This window comes from Acanthopagrus latus, chromosome 4 (genome assembly GCF_904848185.1).
Source record: "Acanthopagrus latus isolate v.2019 chromosome 4, fAcaLat1.1, whole genome shotgun sequence".
NCBI lineage: Eukaryota > Metazoa > Chordata > Actinopteri > Spariformes > Sparidae > Acanthopagrus > Acanthopagrus latus.
Genome location: NC_051042.1, coordinates 22,094,969 through 22,118,044, shown reverse-complemented (window position 1 = coordinate 22,118,044; position 23,076 = coordinate 22,094,969). Strand labels below are relative to the sequence as shown.

The following is a 23,076-nucleotide window of genomic DNA, read 5'->3' as shown; positions in this document are numbered from 1 at the left end:
GCATCTAATCACAGCATAATTAAATCAGACGTATCACTTTTCAGCTTTTGTAGATGCACTTTAAAATGAAATGTGGTCGAAGTGAATGATTTCCTCCATTGAGTGTAATGGTTCGCATGTGTGGTTGTTTACGACTGTGTTTATTCATGCTTATTTTTAAGCTGCTCTCATAAATGGAGCTTCAAAAGGCTGTCGACTTTTATTGTGTTATCATGGACGAGAAAGAAAAAGTCCACAGACCTGAAGGAGACCGTGGCCCCATTGCCGGGATAATATAATGGCAGTTAACACCTCTGCAATGCACTTATTCGTTCACGTTTGTACATGTTTGTACCGTATTAACATTTCAACAACACATGTCATATCAAATTCACATAAATAAGACCAGGAGAGGTGCAGGAGAGAAGACTGCCAGGCCAGTGGCTGCAGTTCAAGACTGCGTTTCAACAAGCGTGACATCTGTAGATGCTTTCAAGGAGACTTGTGTCTTGTGTGACTGCTGTGTTTGTAGCCTAGAGCAGGTATCATACAATAAAACATGATCTTTTTCTAACCCTAACCAGCTATTTTTTGTACCTAATGCTAACCAAATCATAACGGTGGTATTGTCACAAGATAAAAATTAGAACTGAACCTAGAGGAATGTAAAGTTCTAACATAAGAAACATATTTTTAGTTAACGTCCCATCTTTGTATTAGCAATTCCCTCCCTCCTAAATGAACACGCAGCAGAAATCACCGGACAAAGCGGCAGACAGGTGGATTCTCCTCCCAACCCGTTCATCAGTAGACGGGAACACCTCTTGTAGTTCTCTGTTCTGATTGGATAAAGTAGGATATAGTGAGAATGTATTGCTTTCAGCAGCTTACACTCCATTTCTGGTTGTAGCCGAAAGGTAGCCGAAAATGACTTGTAGTCCATAGGTATAAATAATTGATCAATAGTGAGGACAGTTGCAACAAATAGGCTGCTGTCTCATTTCAGAAATGACTTACATAAACTTAAACATAACACCCTCTGTTTCAAAGTAAATTCTTACATGTTAATGTTCAGCGGACAGGATAATCTGCTTCTCTTCATGTGGAGAATGTGTGTGATGAGCTACAGATGCTACAAGGCACTGCTACATCTAGAAAATTGTACGGGACTCTGATTGACAGTGAAATGATCAACAACATGTCATCACCTTTCATTCCAGTCTCGTCTGATTCTTGTCTGACTTCTTGCCACTCGAAGATGAAGAGGAGCAGCAATGTCAGTCGTTGCACCAAATGCTTCACCAAACACTTTTCTTTTTGTGATTTAACTGCAGAGACCTGCAGTTCATATGAACTGTAGAGATGAGTGAGAAGCTAAAGACTATGAACTGTGTACTGGGGAGACAATCTAGAGGGTCAGAGGTCAGGGGCGTAAAGATCCCGTCAGGACCTTTGCTGTCAGTGGTTATCTAGAATGACCTCAGTTAATCTGTTGGCTCATTACAGCAACATCAATCATAACTCTTGTCAAGCACAATGTTACTCTACACAACTACGAAAAGGGACAACAGCACAAACTTGGATCATCAAACCAACAATGTTCTGGTTTCAGTGGAACATATACCGTAATCTCTTTTCTTAATTGAGTCTTTGTTGAGTTGGTGATTCTTGTGAGACTTTATACACCGAGAGCAGAGACCTGGACGTTCCATAGAAGAGTAGAATCTTGTCTCTTTAAGATAAGGGGTCTTTTTTGGGGCCATTTTATAAGTTGGATTTGGACCACAGAGGTTGCGCAGCTTTAGTAACGTAGTAGTCACTTTATAGTTTCACTTTATAGTTCACTGAGTAGAGTAATGTTTGAAGCCTGAATGTAAACTGGCATCCATGTTTTTGTCTGTCTCCATCACTGAAGTGGTGCAAAATTTATTGGACAGTACAGTGCACTTAAGTTTCTAAGAGCATGAGAGGCAGACATTCCTTTATTTCTTGTCTTGGTTAAGTCTACAGGTCTGCTAACAATAAGGATTGATTCCAGGGTTCAGTCCACCTTTTGTTTTGTTTGGCTTCACCTTGAAGACTGAATGCAAATGTTTTCTCTTCAAAAGGATGATCTGCGGGGGCAGATCTTATCTTGCCCAATTTTCCTGTCACAGCAAATAGGCCTACTTGTACTTCAAAAAAGCAACTTCTGTTTTCAGGAGTTTTGCAACTCTGTCGCCTTCGGTTGCACATTTCAAGTTCGAACTCGATGTGCCACCTCTCCTTTCAGGATACCTGCTTGAAATTCAGACCGAGGTGAAAGCAGCCCTCTGCGCGGCTATATTTAGGTGGAGCGGTTTCCAGTCGTAAATGCGCAACACAAAGAAGACTGCTGTCTGTCTGCACGACCTGAGAGGGCAGTGAAAACATCTGGATGGTGGACTTCACCGGCAGAAAAAGATGCATACATTCTTTCCTCTCAAGTAAACAGCAATGTTGATCATAGGATGGATATTTATGACAATCAGCAATGCTCTCGTCCTCGCCTATCATAACGGGTTGTAGTTGATTATAATGGCTTAAGAGTTGATCTCATTTCTTGCCGTCTGGATACAGTCAGAAAGTTAATACAGAAAAATTGAAGTAAAGAGAACCTTTGTCAGGTGTCATCCCACTGTTGGAAGGGTTGCAAGCCATGTTTCCTGCCTCATGTCTGAGCACCAGAGGCACTGACAGCACTGGATTAATCTCATTCACTCTCAACTACAGTACAAGGGTTTTTCTGGCAGAAAATGTCGATCTAATGTTTCTGGTCTCTCAATCAGGTAGCTGTTTTTTTCCCTCACTTCTGCTTGTCCCCTCTGAGCCTTTTCTCAAATATTTGTCACTTTAACTTGTTCTTAGTCCTGGAAATGTATTTAAAATTAATATTATAAAACACCCCTTCCTGAGAGTAACAGGGACAGAAACTCATTACTGTTCCATATTTTTGCTCTAACTTTGTGCATTTTTGTGTCTACAACAATTTCTAGATGAAAAACAATATATTCAAAGAGTAAAATGAATAAAACTAAATAAACTTAGATATGTTATTATACTCTATATAACTGGATTTGAAATCTCCTTGGCTACAGGTAAATCAATCATGAGGATGGCATGTAGAAGACATAGTGGATCACTTGTCCATACAATCACTATGGCTGTTGTTGGCTCTAGGGAAGGCAGAGAAGATCTTATGTGCTCAAATGAGCTTTCAATCAATCTTAAACAACACTCTATCTCTTTTGTAATCATGATACATGAGACTGCAACATTTAAAAAGTAGAGATTTGCCCTTGCTGTGAAGTCCCTGCATTAGTTCAGTCCTCTTTGAAATTCAGCAAAAACAAATGCAAGTAATGTTTCAGTGTAATAAATACTGACCCATTTCTCCAGGTCCTGTGATTTTCAGTCATATCACTCTCAGGGAGCAAATAAGCCCCGAGGTGGAAAGCTTTAGAGCCTCAGCTTGTAAAGTTGAATCTTAGACAATAGCAAGAAAGTGTCCTCGACTGCCGTCTGTGAAATATTTTCCGTTGTTATTGTGTGTCTGCACAGTTCTGCTTTGAAAATGTGAGCGACCACATTATTCTTTTATTTAATTCTCAGAATGTTTACAGAGATGGTTTTCAAAGAATCTGCACTGTTTACCATTCTCTTGTTTCATGTGGCGCACATCGTCCAGGTTCAAAAGTTCTCTTTGCTCATAATGTAAGATTTCAAAACTTGGACTGATGCAAATTTGATTTTTATAACCTCTGATTTGATGATGACGTTTCTTCCCGCTCTTACCTCGGTGCCTTTCCAGACGAGCATAATCCAATAATACTGCAGCCGAGCTAAACCCTTCATGCCCTTCAGCAGGGAGGAAGAACCAAGCTGGTCTGCGGCCAGCGTTTGGAGACTGCGCAATGTTTTTCACTCGAGCAGATATCCGAGGAGCTCTGAGCCTGTTTGGCAGCCGCCTGGTTCCAATATGGAGAGTTTGCGTATTGTTGAGGAAAAAAACAGCGTCAGTAGCGTCTGGACTCTTTCCACCCAGGATGTGGGGGTGACATTGACAGCTGGGAGCAAGTGTTCAGCATTTAACACCGATCGCTGTGCTCTCTGCTGAGCTGACAGATCAATAGACTGCCGGCGCAGCAGGCCTGTGGGAAGGAAACCAACATCACAGCAGTGTCACTGTTGAACCTCTTAACAGTGAAACCTGAGTATGACAAGGAGCCCGTGTTCAGCTCTCTCATGTTCCTGTTTAATAGTCTAATTAACTGTTTGAGTGGCTGTGACAATGAGCGGTGGGTTGCTCTGTGATCTGAGATGCGACAAATCAATGACTTCAATGATTTGATGCTTGCAATCATTTCTGTTCAAAACCAAACTGTTAGCCCGTCCAAGGCTGATTATTTGACAGTGCAGATGTATATGACGGTGCAGGTACAGTCCCCTAACAAGACACTTTCAAACTACTAACACTGACAGCCTGAGACACTGAAGGTTTCACTGGCCTAACATCTAACAACGACTAACATTGTTAGTCCTGTGTGTAATCTTTTTTCAAAGGAAATCTGGCCTTGCATCATGCTGTGTGTTTTTTTTTTCTTTTTCTTTTGCAGTGACAAAGTGAGAGGGATCTCACGGAGCGCAATTTTGTTTACAGAATAAATACCCATCATGCGCATGCTTCCAGTCATGTTTTTGTTTCCAAGTCTCCTTCCACAGGATGAAATAGTAGAGAGATCTTACCTCCTTCCTTCTAATCCTTCCTGCCTGTGATGGGCAAGTTAAACTCAGATCGGTTTTCGATTCTTGAATTTTCATCCAAGAAAGTGACACCGACGACCGGTTGCAGCACACGGAGCAGGAAGGTGAAGTCAGATGAGAGCAACATGTAGAGGAGGATGCAGCTCTGAGGCTTTACACATGGATGGATTATGAGACTAAATGGGCACCTGGGCACAGGGACTGAAACGTCCCCCGCCTGAGCAAAAATTTTGAAGGGTAGCCTTAAGTGTTGCTGCTTTAAAGATCAGTATTTGGTTCATGCTGTAGATGGAAAGGAGGCTGTCGAACTCCTTTCATGCCACATTAGATCTATACCGACACTCCTCGTCCAGGATAATTTTCTCAAAACCCAACCCATTTGTCAGGAGTAATATTGCCAGTGTAATTTTCTGTATGAATATGCTGAATGTTTGAGTTTCTTTCAGTGCAACATTAATTTTTCAGTTTCAACTTGTAGAGAGAGAGAGACTTATAGAGTCAAGAAAAGATCATAGTTTGGTTTACCCAGTTTTGTCGCCAGAAACATGACTGGACATTGTGTGGACATGTCATCAAATTTTATTCATGTTAAATGTACAAATTTAGAAAATTTTTCTCTGGCGACTGGGCAAATAAGTCTTCTGAGACACGTTTAATTTGTGAGCTTTAAATATACACTATATACTAAATATAGGCCAATCAGCAGCAGACACTCAATATTAAAGGATCAGGAGCAAATAAATGTGACAGCCCTACCTTGGGCTGAGTTCTGTGACTCTCCGAGGAGAAATGATGAGAATGTCATCACACACGCTTCAGGTTCACATAAAGTGCATGCCCTTGGGTTGTAGAAATAAACCAGAGAGCACCTAGAGAAAGCCAAACAAATACAGAGGTAAAATAGTCAAACTATTTAGGTAAAAGCTGAAAATACATCTAAGTTCTTTACATTTTCCTTGTAACGAATGGGGCCTCCTTTAAATATGTCCCATTGCTACAGCAGCTGAGAGGAGTCTGGCTCGTCGTCTATCTGAGGTAACGCGCTGTATGCAGCTGACAAGAGCGCAAGAAAAGAACATGCTGTATATGTCAGTCAGTGAAATGTAAACTCTTAAACTCTCATTACATGGAGCCACTGAGCTTTATTGGATTATATAATGTTACATAACTTCTCTATACATCACAGATCTGTCCTCTGTTTGGGTTCAGGCTTCATTTCACAGACCTGATACTGTCTCAAGTGGAAAGAGAACACGTCACTATTTAGGTCATTTCTATGATGCGTGAGTATTTTTTAAGAAAGCACGAATGATCAGTCTTCAGAATGGTGGAAATATCAGCCAATATGTTGTTTAGATTATTCCCACTGTTGTGGTGGTAGTTGCCACCAGCTTCAGGGGATGTTAAAAGATGGATTTATTTCTCTGTTTGTGTAGCAATTCAGCCACAAACATATGAAAACAAACTAATTAGCTAGAAAGAGAAAGGATTTCCTTACAGAAACGTCATCAGGTATATTGAGTCACTGCAGCTGCTCTAAGTTCCTGTGCTGCTGCCCCCTTTGTCCCTCATCACATCTGTGTCTAGATGCTCGCTAACATCCCGGTCGTCAGGGTGAACTCTCTATCAACAACTGATGCTCTTTATATCAAGGTTTCTCTAATAAGATGGACAGCTCCTGTTTACTTCTGACTCATGCCACTTAGTTTTCATCATATCAAAGTGGCTGTGATATTTGTATTCAATATAAATCCTCACTCCTTTTTTATTTACAATGAAAAACGTGCCTCTCAGGAGCCAGCAGATGGGTCTCTGAGCAGGCGTTGTGCGCCCTCTGCTGACAGTCACGGCACCTTTCAGCTCAACGTCTGAGTCAAACGCACCCATCACCTTTCAAAATCAGCTCATTTGTTCATACTTGCCTATTTGTATTTTTCTGTTTCTTTGCATTTCCATGTTTTGTGTCTACACATACAGTATGTTTTGCATTATTGTCTCTCAAATGTGCAATATAGTGTCTCTGCTCTTGAAACAAGCTATATAAATATACTTACATACTGTAGGTATGGTTTAGGGCTGTAATATGGCAGTTATTTTCACAATTAATACATTAATTCTTTAGTCTATAAAAAGGCAAAAAAACAAAAACAAAAAAAAAACAAATTTCTCAAGAGACCAAAGTGATTTAAAAATGTTTGTTTGTCCAACCAACAGTCCCAAACTCAAAGACTCATCAAGACTTTATTTATTATCTGAAGTGACAAAGACCAGGAGCAGGCCCTTACATTTTGGAATCTGGAACCATCAAATGTTTGACATATCTGCTTTAATAAATTGTGAAACAATGAATTGATTAGTAAACAGTTGGCGGTTTATTTGTTTTGTCGAACAAAGGTAGTCATTGATCGATTAATCGTTGCAGCTCGACTATAGTTCAATACAATGTTAAACTAACTGCATGTCAGCAGTTTTTTTTAACATTTTTTTTGCACTTTCCAGATGTGCCTTTAACTTTATATCTGTCACTCTGCCTCAATTCATTGTGTCACGTCTTGTTGTTATTTTTGTCACGTCACAGACAAATGCACAATACTGATTACAAAGATGCATTCATAAATACACAATAATCAATAAAATAAACCCCCCCCCCCCCTTGTTGTTGCATCCTGAGGTGTTTCTCGGTATGGACAGGTGCCTCATGTCTGCTGTGGGCACGTCTGTACACCTCAGTGCCAGTCTGTGGGGGCAGCAGGCGAGCTGCTTGGAGCTGTGAGACAGACAGACATCAGCAAAGGCATTTAGCACATGAGGGCTCACTGCCAATCAACACATTTCAATCTCATGCAAGTTTTAAACTGTCGCGATCGGGTGATTTGCGTGTGCTCACATGAACTGTGAGAGATGACGGAGGTTTGCTGGTCTTGAGTCGGGTCATCGCCTGAGGGAAGAGGAGAACCTGGGACAGAAAACATCATTACGTCTCAGTTATGACCAGGGGTGTTTATCATTTCCAAGGTATAAGACAAAGCTAAAAAAAAACCCAATACCATCTTGTTTTCTAACTCAGTGGTTTTCAAAGTGGGGTGCTGCAGCCTAATGGTAGATCTATTTTCTACCATAATTTAACCATTCAGTAGAAATCCTGCAAAGCTAGCAGATGTTTGATGCCTGGAACTATGTGCTGGGACCCTATTTACTGTTGATGATGTTTGGTGCAGTTCTGAGCATTATTTGTGGCTATGAGAGGCTTTTTGATGGCAGTTTCTTGGTTGGAGGCGTGTACTGCAATGTATTGTTATCGTGCAGTCTTTCCTGAGGTTTCTAAAACTACATAAGCCAATGGTTGGAAAACTTGATCTCTTGGGGTGGGGGTCTTACTCGGTGTCACGGTGTGTTAGACCATGGATCAAACTTATACTGGAATATCCCTTTAACTGTTACTAAACTGTGTTTGCTATGAACTGTGCTCGCCTTTCTTTTGAAAGAAATTTGTGAGGAGTTGTCTTCCCTCTCTTTGCTTTCTTTCCCTTTCTGCCTTTTCCTTTAGTTTAAGGCTCCCTGATTTTGCTTTCTTGGGGAAAGACACGTCTTGATAGGCAGCAGCCTCTCGTTAAGCTGTTTGGAGACGTCTTCACACACCTGCAGCAGCAGGGGTGGACTGAACCATTATGTACTGTGAGGGGTGAGAGGGGCCTCAGACAGCCTCCACTATATTTGTTTTTATACAGAGTATAAGTCTCTCATGCGATTTATTCTGCCAATTTTACGTTAGTTATGACACTAATTACTTAGAAATAAAAGAATAAAATAAAAACAACATTTTTACTTCAGGCCTTTTGAGGGCCCCCTCCCCCATTGGGGCCCTGGGTAATCAGTCCCACTTTGCCCCCTAGTTCGACGCCCCTGGTTATGACCCTGGTGTATACTCGATACAATTTATATTTATATATACATACTATATTACTATGTGATACTGTAGCAGTGTCTCCTACCCTGTGCTGTATTGGCTCCCTCCCCGAGCAGCATCTCCTGCAGCAGGTTGTCCATTTGGGCCTCGCCCAGCAGCTGTGCAAAGTGAAGAGTCTCCACCATCTGCCAGGCCACACTCTGCAGGGCAGGGAGGATCAGCAGGAGCTCCCCAAACCTTCCCCGCCGCTCACAGGTTGCTTCTTCGAGCAGCAGCTGGGCCTGGAAACGCAGATGTCGAACCACCTGAGGGCTCTTCAAACCTGGACACTCTGTGAGGCAAAGGTAAGAGGACATACTGAAGAGGAGAGGGTACTCTGTGTCATCGGGGAGAGGTTAACATCAACATTAAGGTAATCATAGTTCTACTTCCATTATTGGAGATCTACTGTAGCTCTTAAGTTTCTGGGCTTTTGGGGAGAGTTGAATCAGAAGTCAGTCCTGCCTCTGCTGCTCCTGCTTCAGGTAAATGGGCCATAAAGCTCAGCGGGCAGCCCCGACTGCTGACTGCCAAAGACTTTCACCACATCCTGATATTATGAGAGAAACTCCACACTAAAAGCCAGACCACTCAGACTAAACTACAGATGCAGAGGGCCCTGAAAATAAACTGATCCAACTGAGAACATCAAAGAGAGTTATTTTTTTTGTCTGGTGCAACGGATGAGGTCAAGTGGCGGAGGGAGAGAAATTACAACCCACAGTGCCCCTCTGGCGGACCGACCTGGGGCGAAGAAGACAACGGTTCTGAGGCAGGCGAACTCTGTGTCAGTGATGCCCAGCTCTCGGAGAGGTTTGACGAGCTCCTCTTGGATTCTGAAAGCCAGTCTGGAAACCTCGATTTCTGCGCCTCTCAGGGGGATCACGGAGTCGTTACCTGCCCAAGAAAACATAAACAAATCCGTTGTTGTGTTAGACGCTTTAGCTTGAAGATTACACGAGTACAATTGGATAAAATGTTCAAAAGATTTCAATGATGTTGTTTATGGCAATTATTTCCGGGACAGTATTTCAATCAAAAATGGTAGTTGTCATGACAGGCCTCCTGCACATAGCTGAGTGATGAAACATGAAAGCACAATCAGCAGAAGGCTTTATCTGTCCTACCTAGAAGGATTAGATCCTGATAGGGTAGAGAGCGTCTGGCTGCCCCCAGGATAAGATGTTCTGCAGAGTGGGTTTGTAACAGGGTTATCTGCACACAGACACAGACACACACACACACACACACACACACACACACACACACAGGCTTCATATCACATGCAGCTGAAACACGCAAATGGATCAACCGAAACATCAATCTGGAGAGACGAATGCAGTGTGAAGCAAAGTCATGGTCCCCTTCATACCCTGTCGTCTACTTGGAGGCTACAAAACTCCGGGATGTGCTTCGCCCACTCCACCAGCAGGAGGAGTTGCTGCTTCATGGACTCGAACACGACTCCCACGCTGGCTGTCTTCTTGGTGTTGATGTCATGACTCCTAGGTGAGACCAGAGCTGGCGACTGAGAGCGGCAAAGCATAATGTGAGTTCACAGTGGTCTCAGGTGATACCGCAAAGGGGGAGCGAACCCCTAGATAAGGTGTGTGATTGTATACGAGGGAGGTGATGATGTTGTTAAGTGTATGTATGAGGTGCTTCGGCACTCGGAGAGCTGTGACAGTTTGATCAAGACGATGCATGCTCGTGGGTAAATGATGCTGGATGGAGACCACATGATGACCATTTTGAAAAAAGGAACGTCCGCCTGAAGTAGCTCATTTGCCAGTCATCTTGTTCTTTTTCATGTACAAAAGGCACATATCTGGTTGTTATTATGCATTTGAAGGTAACTGAACAGACCAAGCGGTGCAATTAAACGGGCTATGATTAGACGGGGTCCCTCTGCAATTTTGTCGTTCCTGAGGAGTAACTGAATCCAGCCCAAGAATTTAATGCCTGCCTGTCTAAAATGTAAACCCATATCCTCTCTGTCTCTGGCCTCCATCTACACAATTTCCAGAAGTGGGAAAGGGATCCGTTTCAGTCACAGAACTTTGTATGAGATGTTGAGCAGCGGCGTGTTACCTGTTGCACACTGGCCTCTGCTTGCAGCAGCACACTGATGGACAGAGTGCCCACTGTCTGTCCCTTGGCTCTGTGGCTGCTGATGCAGTCTCTCTCATTCTGCACAGCTGGAGATTAAAGAGAAGAAAGAGCCATCAGAGAAGTTTCTTGGCTTCTCCACACCAAACTCCTGCTCTCCACTCACCCCGGCTGCAAACAGACAGACCTACTATACTCTTTGCCTCGACAAGGTGCCTCTGTCCTCTGTGACACTAAAGTTGCAGTTCACGCAAATGTAAGCCATACCAAAAGTTGCCTTTTCTTGCACATGTTGCAGAAATGTGACCAAAAAAAAAAAAAAAAAAAATCCAATTTCTTTCAAGAGTTTCCTGATGTCTACTTCTATCGAAGATTCAAGTGTATTTGTCTCAGGATAAAAAGTAATAATTTTAGAGTTGATTTGGCTTGATATAACTGAGGGAGAAAGGTGCATCTTGGATGCAGCCTTGAAATGTTAAAACAATAAAGAAAACCTTATTTTAATTTACATTTTGGTCATACAATTGCGTTGACTAACGAGTAAAAAATAGAGACCAGAAATTTTATTGATCACTCTCATGGAAAGAATCTCTAACCTTATTTCTCCCCTTTCCTCCCTCCTATGACTTATCTACTTAAAGTTTAAAGAAAAAAAGCAGAAGTGGAGACGGAGATAAGGACACAAATATGGATAAAAACCCTTTCTGAAGTACATTGAAGTATGGAGTACACTGAAAGAAAGTTATAGAAGGTAAAGTTTCATTCGGATTGTGTGGACCCATCTTAATTTGAAATTCTAATGTTGACACCGGCTTTTTATATTTGCTGCTGACAACAAGAAAAAGGGGGCGTGGATGCTTGATGGTGGATTATGTTTAGCAGAGGACATGTCATCGCATGTTGATGACCCCTCTGTAGGAGTCATTAGAAACAGAGCAATCTGGACGGCCTCAGACTGATTCCAATACGGCTCTACAAAGTCAGACAACGGGAGCGAGTGTCAGAGTAATCAGTCATCAGAGCTGTCCTCTCAGCAACCAATCAGGAGCGTATTAATCAAACTAGAGGAGGAGAAGGAGCGGGGAGCTCCCTCTGTGCTTCGCTGACATGGACCTGCATGACAATGTCCAAAATGGATCTTCTGTGGAACATCAGTGAGCGTGCTCAGAGAAAATGTCTCACATGAATCTTGTTTTTCTACTTAGGTGTCTCTCCATGTTTTTTTTTCTTTACAGCATTTTATGCAAACCGGGCAAATTAGTGATATAAACATTTAAATTAGTGGCCCTGGCCTTCACTTCAGGGGGTTGTGAGCAACATCGTTGCATAAAACTGCACAGCAAATATTTGCCTATGCTCAGCCATGTTAATTATTTATGTGTGGAGACTATTCGTGGCTCCCCCGATCTCATCCCTCACCACATCTCTTCTCCCTGCTTATCAGTGAAAGATAAGGCTAAATGTGTACAGATTGCACATAAACATAAACACAATTGCACTGTTCACTCGCTGCTCCCTTGTTTTCCCACAGAAATACGACATGATCTTTTAATGCAAACTGATAACTGCAAAATTTAAAGTTTTGAAAATACACTATCTCAACTCTGCATGCAGGTTCTTGTGTATCTTTACATTTTGAAAATTGAAACACTGATGGTGTCCTGTGTTAAACTGATTACTTGAGACTATAGGAACGTTACACCTGACCTTCTTTTCTCATTCCAGCCTTGAAGCACTTCTGTAGTCTGCAGTAACGACACTGGTTCCTTTTGTCTCTGTCCACAACACATTGTCTGCTGAACCTGAAAAAGATGTGCAGAGCATAAACACAGATTCTCATCCACACACAGGCAACATAAATACATACACACTTTTAATACAGCTGTGAGAAAGAGTCTTGAACTGATCATGTATTGCAAATACACCAAATAAATAACTGAAAGTAAATGAAGGCAGAAATTAAGGTGACATAAGTTGATATCTTTTTTATATGCTTGCATTTTGCGAGATAATGCCTACATGAATACATTGATAAATTAATTAATGACATACTTACCTATAGATTCAGCTATTTATGTATTTCTTTCTTTATTTTTAATAAATCACCAGTTTCAGTCCATAAAGCAACAGAACCAAACACAATCTTTTTAAAATATCCAACGCATTCTTCTTCCTTCCATCCCAAAACCTGGTGCACATTACCCATACTGCAAGTGCCAACAGTTCAGTTAAAGGTTCAGGTGTGTTATGCTGGTAATGGTCCATGTAGCCTTGACATGCTAGCTTCGAGCATAGATGAGGAGCGGCCTGCAGGGGTCAGGTGTGATGACTTCTTTCTAACTTCACACCTCCAGATGGATTTTGTTTTAATTTTCACATTTGAGGTCTTCACACCCAGATGCTGTGACTCAAGTGACATCATTTGAGCAACTGTTTTTCTCATATGCAACACCAAAGACCTGTGAACAGACTTTCCCTATGTTAAATCAGTGGAGGTCTGAGGTAGACACACTGTATGAGGCAAGCTTAAACATGACCGTTGAGGTGTTGCTCAATGAACTGCTCTCAATGGAAAGTGAGACCCTACACCTATATTTCACCTTAGCCTCTGTCATTATAAACATGTTATTGCCTCCATGCCTGGACTGGTCTGTTGCTGGGTGAGGTTTCTTCTATGATAGCTTTTACCCTTCTGTACAATGTGTGATAACTCAAACGCCACAGAATAATTTCTCACTTCGAATAAAGATTTTTTTTTCTTTAACTTAACCTCATTGTTACTGCTCCTGTTGTGCATTGCCTCCTACAAAGAGTTTGTTGGATATTAATAAGTATATCAAATACAATGCTGTTTAACATTGATCTGCCGTAGTGAGGAGGATCTACTCACCTACAGTTGTAAGTGTGGCTGTTGCGAATGCTCCTCCTGAAGAAGCCCTTGCAGCCGTCACAGCTGGACGCACCGTAATGTTTACCTGTGGCTCTGTCTGCGCATATGGAGCACTGAGGCCTGCCTCCATCAGGCTGTGACCTCAGTGATGTGGGTGCTGACACTGGCGAGCCTGTCGATGATGAGGTAATCAACACACACACTCACCAATAAAGTGTCTGGGTGTTTAAGTGCATCACATGACAACAAACACTGTCTTCCCTAATTCCCGAATGTCCTGTAGATCTATTTCAATAACATATTTATTCTAAAACACAGTATTCTATGATTCAATGGTGACAATTTGCAGAAAAACCCTTTTCCTGGTTCTATCTGTAGAAATAGTCCACAATCCCTGTACACCAGATCACGAAGTGGCAGATATGAGCTTATATGTCTGCCCTAGAGCATACAACAGCCAATCAGTGATCACGTATATAACTGACCCACTCTGTCTTCTTTCTCCTCTTTCTCAACCATTTAAACACCCGCCTTCCAATGATTGATGCATCCTGTAAAACTTGGAAATTATCTAAGTTTATGTAGTTTTATGCATTTTGCTCTTCGACTAGGCTATTTTTCAATGTAGGTGAAAGAAAACAAATAAATGATTCAGTACATTCACATTCCTATAGATTAATGCCAGCAGCGCTTTCAGAGCTTCTTGCAGCTTGGGGAAGAAAAATCAGCTTACAACCTTTCCAGTGAGCCCCAAACCATGTCCATGTTTACCAAATGGTTCAGCTTTGAATTTACTTTCACATATGACGTCCGGACAATGTCCAGAGAATCAGATCAGGATACACAGAATTACAATACACAGTGAAAATACATGGGGGGTTGTATGAATAGGAGACAAGTGATAGACATTTGCATCTTAGACGAGTAGTATTCTCTATGTCCTTTCATTTGCTTGCTAATGAATAAGTAAACATCTCTGAGTCTAAACTAATAAGCCCCACAAGTATCTGAGACAGATTGCATAGCTTTGTTGCGAGCAGACGGGCACCTTGAGAGAGACGATCATTCACGATCCTTTTCATCAACGAAGGCCCATAATGAATCTTATTCTACCTCTGTGAACAGGCATAACCTTGTACGTGGACAGAACTCCAGCAAGGTGTTCATTGTGAACTTACGGCCCCTTAGGAGTCACCTAGGCACTGTTTCATAGGTTTGACAAGAGCAGTGCTGATAATAAAAGCGGGGTTATAGGTAGAGATATCACAGCTCTATTTGACTGCCAGTGCCACAGGCCTCGGAGGAGCACTGTTAGTTATTACTCAAGAGGAAGAGGAAACTCCCCATTTAATTAAAGCAGTTAGAGGTCAGTGGCGAGCCAGAGTCCACTACTCTCCTCTGGCTAATTTTACATGGACGCTCTGTTTAAATTCAGTCTCCATCCATGTTGCTCCAAATTGCATCCTGCCAGTGTTTGATTGCTGCAGGACTGCCTCTCTTAAAAGCACTGACAACTGCACGTTCATGGCGCAGTGTGCTCCTGCACTGATGCTCCTCGCACTGTGCAGACCGCAGGCTATAATGTATGTAAATTGCATATTTAGTTTAGGGAGATGAAGCAGCTAGGGATTACAATTTAACAAGGAAAATGCTTTCTGTGGTCAAAGATCAGTTAGATTGAATTAAGAGATTAGAATACATTTGCCTCGCAGTTATCTGGATTTGAGGAGCGGCCTGTTGGTAAAGCTTCTCCATTTAAAGTGGCAGGGAAAAGGCCGGATTCAACTGAGCAGAGCGGCTAATCATAATGATGACAGAGGATAAGATTATGAAGGAAATTAGATCAGAATGTAAACTTCTGTGGAATGCTGAAACGATTCGTCGAAGGGCAGAGAATAAATCAGTGATTTATCGTGTGAATCATTTTTCAAGCACAAATGCCAAACGTTATCTGTTTCCTGATCGCCATTGAAATGATTTCTCTGTTTAAGTCATTTATGATATGTAACATTTCTTCAATTAAACAAATTTCTAGACCCTTGCTGTAACTTGTGTACAGACATTATTCTAAATGTTTCCAACAATGAGAAAAACAGTTTTTTATTCAGTCTAACAGTAATAGCTGTTGTTTAACATAAAGACAAAAAGTCGGTCAATAGCGGATATGATCATTGGTTAGCCCAAATCTGATATATTTTGAACATGGTTTATTCAAAATCATTGCTATAATTGGCATGTTTTGTGCAATGACAGCTAATGTGACTCGGGAGGCCTCTGCCTGTGGATAAGAGCGATTTATCCAATTTTATTTATGTTACTTCTTAAAAGAAGTATAGTAATACCTGACAGAAAAAGTATAGATCCTGGGTTTATTCATCTCCCTGACACTCAGAAACTGCTATATCTATTCCATAATATGTTATTATCATATACAAAGGGTGGAAGTAACTAATTGCATGTACTCATGTACTGTCATCATGTATTTTTTTGGGGTGTTTGTGTACTTTTTTGAATTTTTTTAAAGTCTGTAATCTACATGTATTTAAGTACGCACTGCACCATGTTCTCTATTCAGTAACATTTAAAATCATAAATGAGTAAGTACAGTTTGAATTATCCAAAACTTTCATCTGCAGTTTTGAATCCAGTCAGGCTTTCTGATTACAAACCAGTGAAACCAATGAAAACTCTGACATATGGACATAAACACCAAACTGTGCAGGAGGTGACCATGACCATAACTTAAACATTACTGCCCATAAAACTTATTTGAAGTGGATTTAGATACATTTGTTAATCATCATACCTGTTGGATTGGTTTGCAGTGGCATCACCATCATGATGTCTAAGTGCTCCGTGTCTGTGCTGCCATGAGCGTACTCCAATTTAATAATAGTCCCGGGAAGTTTCATGGTTCTGATGAGTTTTGAGTTTGGTTGATATGTAAAACTCCACCTCCAGATGAAGCACTCAGCTCAGCCTCTTGTTGTCACAGGTGAGGATGCAGAAACTTTACTTCTTCGCTGTTTTTGTCTTTCTTGATCCCCTTGCTAAGTGTTGACTGCCTTCAACATGTCACTTTTGTGGTGAGTTAAAAAAAGGCCTCTCCTTGATGGTCCACTCGGGTGACAACTGCTGAAATTTGGCCCACTGTCTGTTTGCTTGGTTGTTATCGGTAAAGCATATAAAGGGGAGAGGTCAGAGACAGATAAAGTAAAAAAAAAAAAAAACAAAAAACAAAAAAAAAACCTTCACTGTGAGGACCATGACAGATAAGACCTGTGGGAAAGGCATGCGAGTTACATGACCGAATGTATTCATGACTGGTTCATTACATGAGGAAGATAAATGTCATCAAAAAAAAAGTCAATAAAGTCAAAGACAAGTCCAAAGGCTGCATGCTGGGATGTCTTTTATCACATTTTAGCAAAAAAACAAAAAAAGTACAATCAATATGGCACAGAGGAGTGATGCAGCCCAAATAAACAGAGAGGGAAGAGACTTTTGATAAGAGGACGGACGGTGCCTCAGTAACCTTTGCTTTTAGTTTTGAGTAAGTGATATTGTACAACACCATGTCTCATGGCAGGGGGTGACATTTGCTTCTGTGTGGCGCTGTCTCCAATGTTTTGATAGAGAGTATTTCACTTTCATAATAGGAGAGACGACACTCTGCTGTTCACCTTTGCCCAAAAGTAGCATGCCATCACATCTGTGGTGTTATCGATCAGCACCGGAGTCCTGCTACATGTTTAGTAAAGAAGCATATCTGTACTTCTTTGATTCAGATAACTCAAGTATGCAACACTGTCTGGGTGTCACTTCAATCACCAGAGAGACTTCAGAGACATCATTACAACTTCGCAAAACTATTTGCTCTGCAATGTTACACTGCCATGTTTTAGATGCACGATGTAAAGTAAAAAAGTAAAAAAGTATGAAATTGTGTTGTCATTCAGGGTCAAAAACTACAAACTGCACATTTTAGATTTGTAAAATCTCATTGATAAATCACCACAGTACATCCATTACTTACCTAAAACTAGATTAATTTCTTAATTTTTGTGGATTGTGGTAAAGAAAGACTATAAAGAACTATAAAGAATTATGGTCAGGTTTGGGGAGTATATAAAAATGTTACGGTTACTTTTACAAAAAAAAGTTTAATGTAAAGTGATGCTGGCGTTTTGTGTAACAATCGGCACAAAACTTGGCATTGAACTTGGTATCACTTTAGTATCTAATTGATCCTAAATCCAAGACACGCTGCATGTGTTGCATTGCATTGTGTTTCGGATCTCTGTCACATGAGTTAGTGTGTGTGCAGGGGGACAGTTTTGAAATAGTGAAAGACAGGAATAAAGGTGAACGTGGTCATACCATTTTTATTTTTTTTTTCATTACAGATTATAACAAATTATATGTCAGACCACATATGAGCTTTTCCCAGTACTGATATCCATCATACTTTGGTGTAATGGGATTTCCTGGGTGAGTAGCACTCCTTCCTTGAATGTCACGCCAGGCCGCAGGTCAGACCTCCCCTGGCAGTGGCTTGCACGCTCAAGCTTTGTTTAGGTGATTGATGGATCGTCAAAACCTCAAAGTTGGAAGAGGAATGCAGAGCGGGCTGTGGGATCCCATCACGGAGAGGGTTAAAAATGACTAATGAACATTTACTGTCTAGCTTGTGAATCTAAAAACCTTTCCTTAAAATTAAACATGTACACTGTGATGCAATAACTAAACAATTCTCCTTTAAAAGTCTTAGCAGTGTGTTAACTGAATATAATATAAATCAGTCATAAAATAAATAAATGTTAGTTTTAAATGTTTTTTTTTCATTAATCGATTAATCCCTGTGGATAAGGAAATCAATCTCACAGAGAGGAACATCATTCAGGACAACTGGCATGACAGGATTTATCTTCGTCCACTAGGGGGAGAAAAAGTACACTATATCTGAGCGAACCTGCCTCTCCTCTAATCTGTGCTGGAACCGAAGATGATTACAGCACTGCATCATCAAGCTAGTTTAAAAACAGTTTTAGAGATAAAATGTACTTAATATTTATGTGTGTCCCTTTTTGTCTTTAAAAAATAGTAGTATTCTTTAAGTATTATTGATTGATACCTTATTTAATTAATTCAACATAGTAATCATATGTTTGGGTAAAATCTCTCCAGTAACCCTCTTTCATTTGTTTGACTCAGTGATGTGGACCTCTTGTCTTTTTTGTGTTCTTCTTTCTTTCTTTCTTTCTTTCTTTCTTTCTTTCTTTCTTTCTTTCTTTCTATATACATATGTTAGATGAAAATAATGTCTCCTTCCATGCAATCCCAACTCCAATGCATGCAAAATGGAAAGACAGTCATACAGTCTGGGCTCTAGGCTTCAACCAACTCCAAATGTGACCCTCGTTCACATAAACAATTTATGTCATTATAGAATCCACAATAGAAATAAAAGACAGCAGTGCTATGTACCTGATACATCGAATAAATGAAAATAAGTATTCTGGAGATATTTGGTCTTTAGATAACAGCATTTTCTAGGGAACATTTCTCCAGACCAAACAAGGTTTGACACATGCATGTCTTTAAAGCTGTAGAATATATTTAGCTGTTAGCAAACAGGCTAACAGGTAAACACACAGCAGGACTGAGCGTTTCAGTGAGTGGCACTGTAATGTGACAACACAACATATACACGTTTGTCTCAGTGAATTTGATTAATAAAGCTAGATCTCAGCTCTCCACCCGAATACCAATACAATGATAAACCCTCAGAGATCAATATGATGTAAAGAACAGTATGCAAAAAAACCCCCCAAAAAAAACACTGCAAATGGAGTTTCATTCAAAAAACGGGGGGAGTAAAACAAAGCAGCAAAAATTGGTCATAAAAGCATGGTAAGCGCATGATTTAGTGGGGCGATAAAGAGTGGAAAGGTGGCCATTCATCATGGAGGCTAGCTCACCAGGAGAGGGCCTGTCACAGACACCACCAGGTCTGGGAGGCATTTCAAGAGCGAAAGAGAGAGAGGAGACAGAGAGCCTCCAGTTGCCCCTACAACCTGTTTGTTCCAATGTCTTTTCCAGATGGACACATACAGACCACAGATGAGTGACGAGTGCTTTGTCTTTGCCTCTCCGCAACTCCATTGTCGCAGCAGCGTGGAGGGATGGATGTTGTTAACTGCAAAGTAGAGGAGCAGACTTAAGGAGGGCTTAGAGATGCAGAACCAGATGATGGGGAACAGAGACAGAAAAAAAGAAAAAAAAGCTTTATTGTGTTAACTTCAGATTATACTGTTACAATACTGGAAGCTGAAGCTCATCATTTATTTGCAAATGTCTTAAAAGGACAACAATTTGGCTTGCGCTTAAGAGTAGCCTATATTGGGATTTACAGCCTACGTAAGCCTAATAAGAACATCAAAAGCAAAACTGTCACCATACAGATTTGCTTATCTCTAAATGTCATACATATTTCTCCCTTTTCAGGTGCATAGGAAGCGCGTGCGTGTTTGACAGATCAGATGAGGGGCCTGGTCCTAGGTGAATATAATCATACATTTAACATGCATTGATAGTTACAATTCAAGGTCACTCTGGGGTTGTACAGCAATGATTTTCTAGTTTCCCAGAATCTGTTGGTCAGTCAAACAATTGAATATTTCACCTGATTATTTAAGCTATGTACATGATTTTCTCCTATTTCTATGGGCTGTGGGGAGATTCAAAGTCGACATTAACAGTAAAAAAAAAAAAAAAAAAGGAAATGTGTTTAACCTCATAATTATGTTATAAAATGAGACTTAAGGCCACAAAACGGTGCTACAGCTGCTGGTAGTTAAATCTAACTGACTAGTGTGGGGCACTACAGGCAGAGCATCACACCTGCCCATCACTGACAGGCACAACATTACCAGGGAACAGCTACGACGGAAGCCGAGCAGATATTTAGCAAGCTAACAGTTACCTAGCTAAGTTAAGGTCCAACAGGTATGTCTGAAGAGTTTGAGAAAACACGTCTACAGCCAGCTGGTAAGTGAGCAATACTCCCATTTATTACTGATGAAAATACGACAGTAATTGATTAAACTGTCACGCTAACTGTTAATGGTAGCCACCATTTTGTGTCTGTAGTATAGCTAGCCTAATTTCACTTGTGCTACCTCTTGTTCTAAGTTACGTGACATTGGCTTATTTTGGCTCATATTGCCGTTTTACTTTTTCGTCCTCTCCTGGACAGACATTGTTTTTTGAAGCTCTCATGACTCAAACAACAGCTTTTTAAAACAAACACGAGTCTTCTCACGAGTCCTTCGTAAAACTAGAGTAGCAGTACCCTAAACATGTTAATACTGTACCTCCAGTCAGTTCTTCTCAGTCGAAGAGCTCTGCAGAAAGCATGCATGTTGTCTGTAATTCAGGGGGGGTGAAAACAGTTTTTATTTTTGCTTTTCCTCACAAAATATGAACAATAACTGTACATGTAGTCATGTAGTCAACATTTTAACTCTCAACAAAACGCACTCATGTTGCATTTACCATTGTTTGGACAGGGACAGTGCACAAAAGACCATGCACCACATACTAAACATAAATCCATTTTCTGGTTGTAGTCCCTGGACGAGTGGACTGAATAATGAAATAAACCCCAGTTTAAATCAAGCTGATCTAGATGTGTAGATGTTTTTTGACTTGTGAGTAAATTTCTGGTCAAATGAGCGCGCTGATTAACATGAGGCCTGTCTTTGTTGCTGGTAGTAGTGTTGGGTAGCATGACAACATAAACAGTGACAAAAATAATACCTACTGTCATAAACTATATTTCTTGGTTGGGCACAGTGACTCCCTAAAGTCCTGTCATCAGGTGCAGTTGCCAGGCAACCAGCAGACTGTCCAGGAAGTCACTGCAGCCAATCAAAAAACAGTCTGGCAGATAACATAAAAAAAGAGCTTTTCAAAAATAGTGAGCTTTGGAGGTACTTAAAGGTATACATACAATATACTGACAACAGCCTGACTTTCATCAACACACACACACACACACACACACACACACACACACACACACACACACACACTATATATATATATATATATATATATATATATATATATATATATATATATATATATATATATATATATATATATATATATATATATATATATATATAGGGTAGCTATATCTACTTCATATTGACTGTATAGCAAATAATCATTTTCCCCCAAACATCCAAACCCTAAATTCCCCCCTGGAATAACTATGCATGGTTGTTTGTCCATCCCGGTCTAAATTGGTTCATAGTCTGGTAATAGGCCTTTTTATTATATTTCTGCCACTCTTTGATCGTGATGAAACAAGTTGTTGACATCAAAGCAGTAACTGGGTCTAGTGGCTCCCAGAGTCAGGGCTGTTATGGTGATTATTGCCTTACATGAAACCCTTTATTTAAGATCTCAAGATCATAGTGTCACCTTGACCTCGAGACTGAGTGTGTGTTGATGAAGTAAGTTGAGACGTGGGTTGAACAGACTGCTGCTAACAGAAGTTAAATATAGGTGAAGTGGAGAACTCAAACTGCCTGTTTCCTTGTCAGAACTAATAAAGCAAATCTCTGCGTGGCCTTTCCAAGATGCTTTCACATGCCACCCATCTGTTTTAGGGCCTTTTTTTTTTTAAACTTATGTAAACAGGAAACCTAACATCGACAAATGTGTTGGGGCTTTGTGTGTCAGAGTTTGAAGCTGTATCTTAGCATTTTTTTCTGTTTCTAAGGTGTCAGTGGAGAAAATGAGTTTTGCTTGCTGAACTGTGGATGAATCTGTATCATTTTCCTCATGCAAGTATTTTTTTCCCCTTTTTTTTCTTTTTGCGGTCTGAGTGTGTCCACAGCTGCAAATAAAAGAAAAACATAGTGGACTGTGAAGAATGATTTAAAAAGAAACTCTTTTTTTCCAAGGTTCTCTGCGAACCAGCATTTTAATTAAAACCACTTGTTCCCAGACCTGTACTTAATGTTTCCCATTAGTCATGTTTGAGGGATTACAGACAGCACCAATGAAAGTCAAAGATTAAATGGAAAATGCAGATGTGTGAACAATGCAGCTTGTTTTATAGCTATCACAACTTTTTAGTTATTTTGAAAAATTAACTAGCATTGACAAGGTTCTCTAAGTCCACCTAAAGATAAAGATGACATTCTTTGGAAAATAAATCTGGAAGGGGTTTCTCGGTTGCGGGTCAGCAGGGGAGCACTTCAAGGAAGTTGGAATCCATTTATGTTTCATAGGATTTTGTACTAACTGTGTAACAATGGATGCTTGCATGTTTTTCTGATGTGACCATTTATTA

The 23,076-nt window shown here is 40.6% G+C and overlaps 2 protein-coding genes and 1 long non-coding RNA gene across 9 annotated transcripts in view; 1 reads left to right on the top strand and 2 right to left on the bottom strand.

Annotated features, from left to right (window-relative positions):
• Nucleotides 1-7,006: 7,006 nt before the first annotated feature.
• Nucleotides 7,007-16,889, bottom strand: hnf4b (hepatic nuclear factor 4, beta). The gene is made up of 10 exons (XM_037094291.1): nucleotides 16,513-16,889; nucleotides 13,707-13,878; nucleotides 12,524-12,618; nucleotides 10,799-10,905; nucleotides 10,080-10,235; nucleotides 9,835-9,922; nucleotides 9,452-9,604; nucleotides 8,754-8,999; nucleotides 7,649-7,717; nucleotides 7,007-7,528 (listed from the first exon to the last, which is right to left on the bottom strand). The coding sequence occupies exons 1-10, from the start codon at nucleotides 16,616-16,618 to the stop codon at nucleotides 7,488-7,490; spliced, it is 1,233 nt and encodes a 410-aa protein (XP_036950186.1). The 5' UTR covers nucleotides 16,619-16,889; the 3' UTR covers nucleotides 7,007-7,487.
• Nucleotides 16,890-18,065: 1,176 nt separating this feature from the next.
• LOC119017695 lies at nucleotides 18,066-21,614 on the bottom strand. Of its 2 annotated transcripts, XR_005074520.1 has the most exons (4): nucleotides 21,532-21,614; nucleotides 21,083-21,134; nucleotides 19,688-19,905; nucleotides 18,066-18,336 (listed from the first exon to the last, which is right to left on the bottom strand). It is a non-coding gene; the product is annotated as an uncharacterized LOC119017695 (long non-coding RNA). The 2 variants fall into 2 exon arrangements; XR_005074519.1 differs by lacking the exon at nucleotides 18,066-18,336 and having other exon boundaries at nucleotides 18,343-19,905.
• The window catches only part of zfhx3 (zinc finger homeobox 3), a 345,346-nt gene continuing 342,688 nt past the window's right edge, over nucleotides 20,419-23,076 (top strand). For all 6 annotated transcript variants that reach the window (XM_037094567.1, XM_037094566.1, XM_037094568.1 and 3 more), the window contains exon 1: nucleotides 20,419-20,756. The gene's annotated coding sequence lies outside the window, so the exon portion shown is untranslated. The remainder of the gene's footprint in view (nucleotides 20,757-23,076) is intronic.

Coding starts and splice junctions, on each gene's coding strand:
- hnf4b (XM_037094291.1), bottom strand. CDS start 16,618: ATGAAACTTCCCGGGACTATTATTAAATTGGAGTACGCTCATGGCAGC. Junction 10,236..10,798: donor CAGAGGCCAGTGTGCAACAG/GTAACACGCCGC, acceptor TGCCGCTCTCAG/TCGCCAGCTCTGGTCTCACC. Junction 7,718..8,753: donor GGGAGCCAATACAGCACAGG/GTAGGAGACACT, acceptor TTTCTGTCCCAG/GTTCTCCTCTTCCCTCAGGC.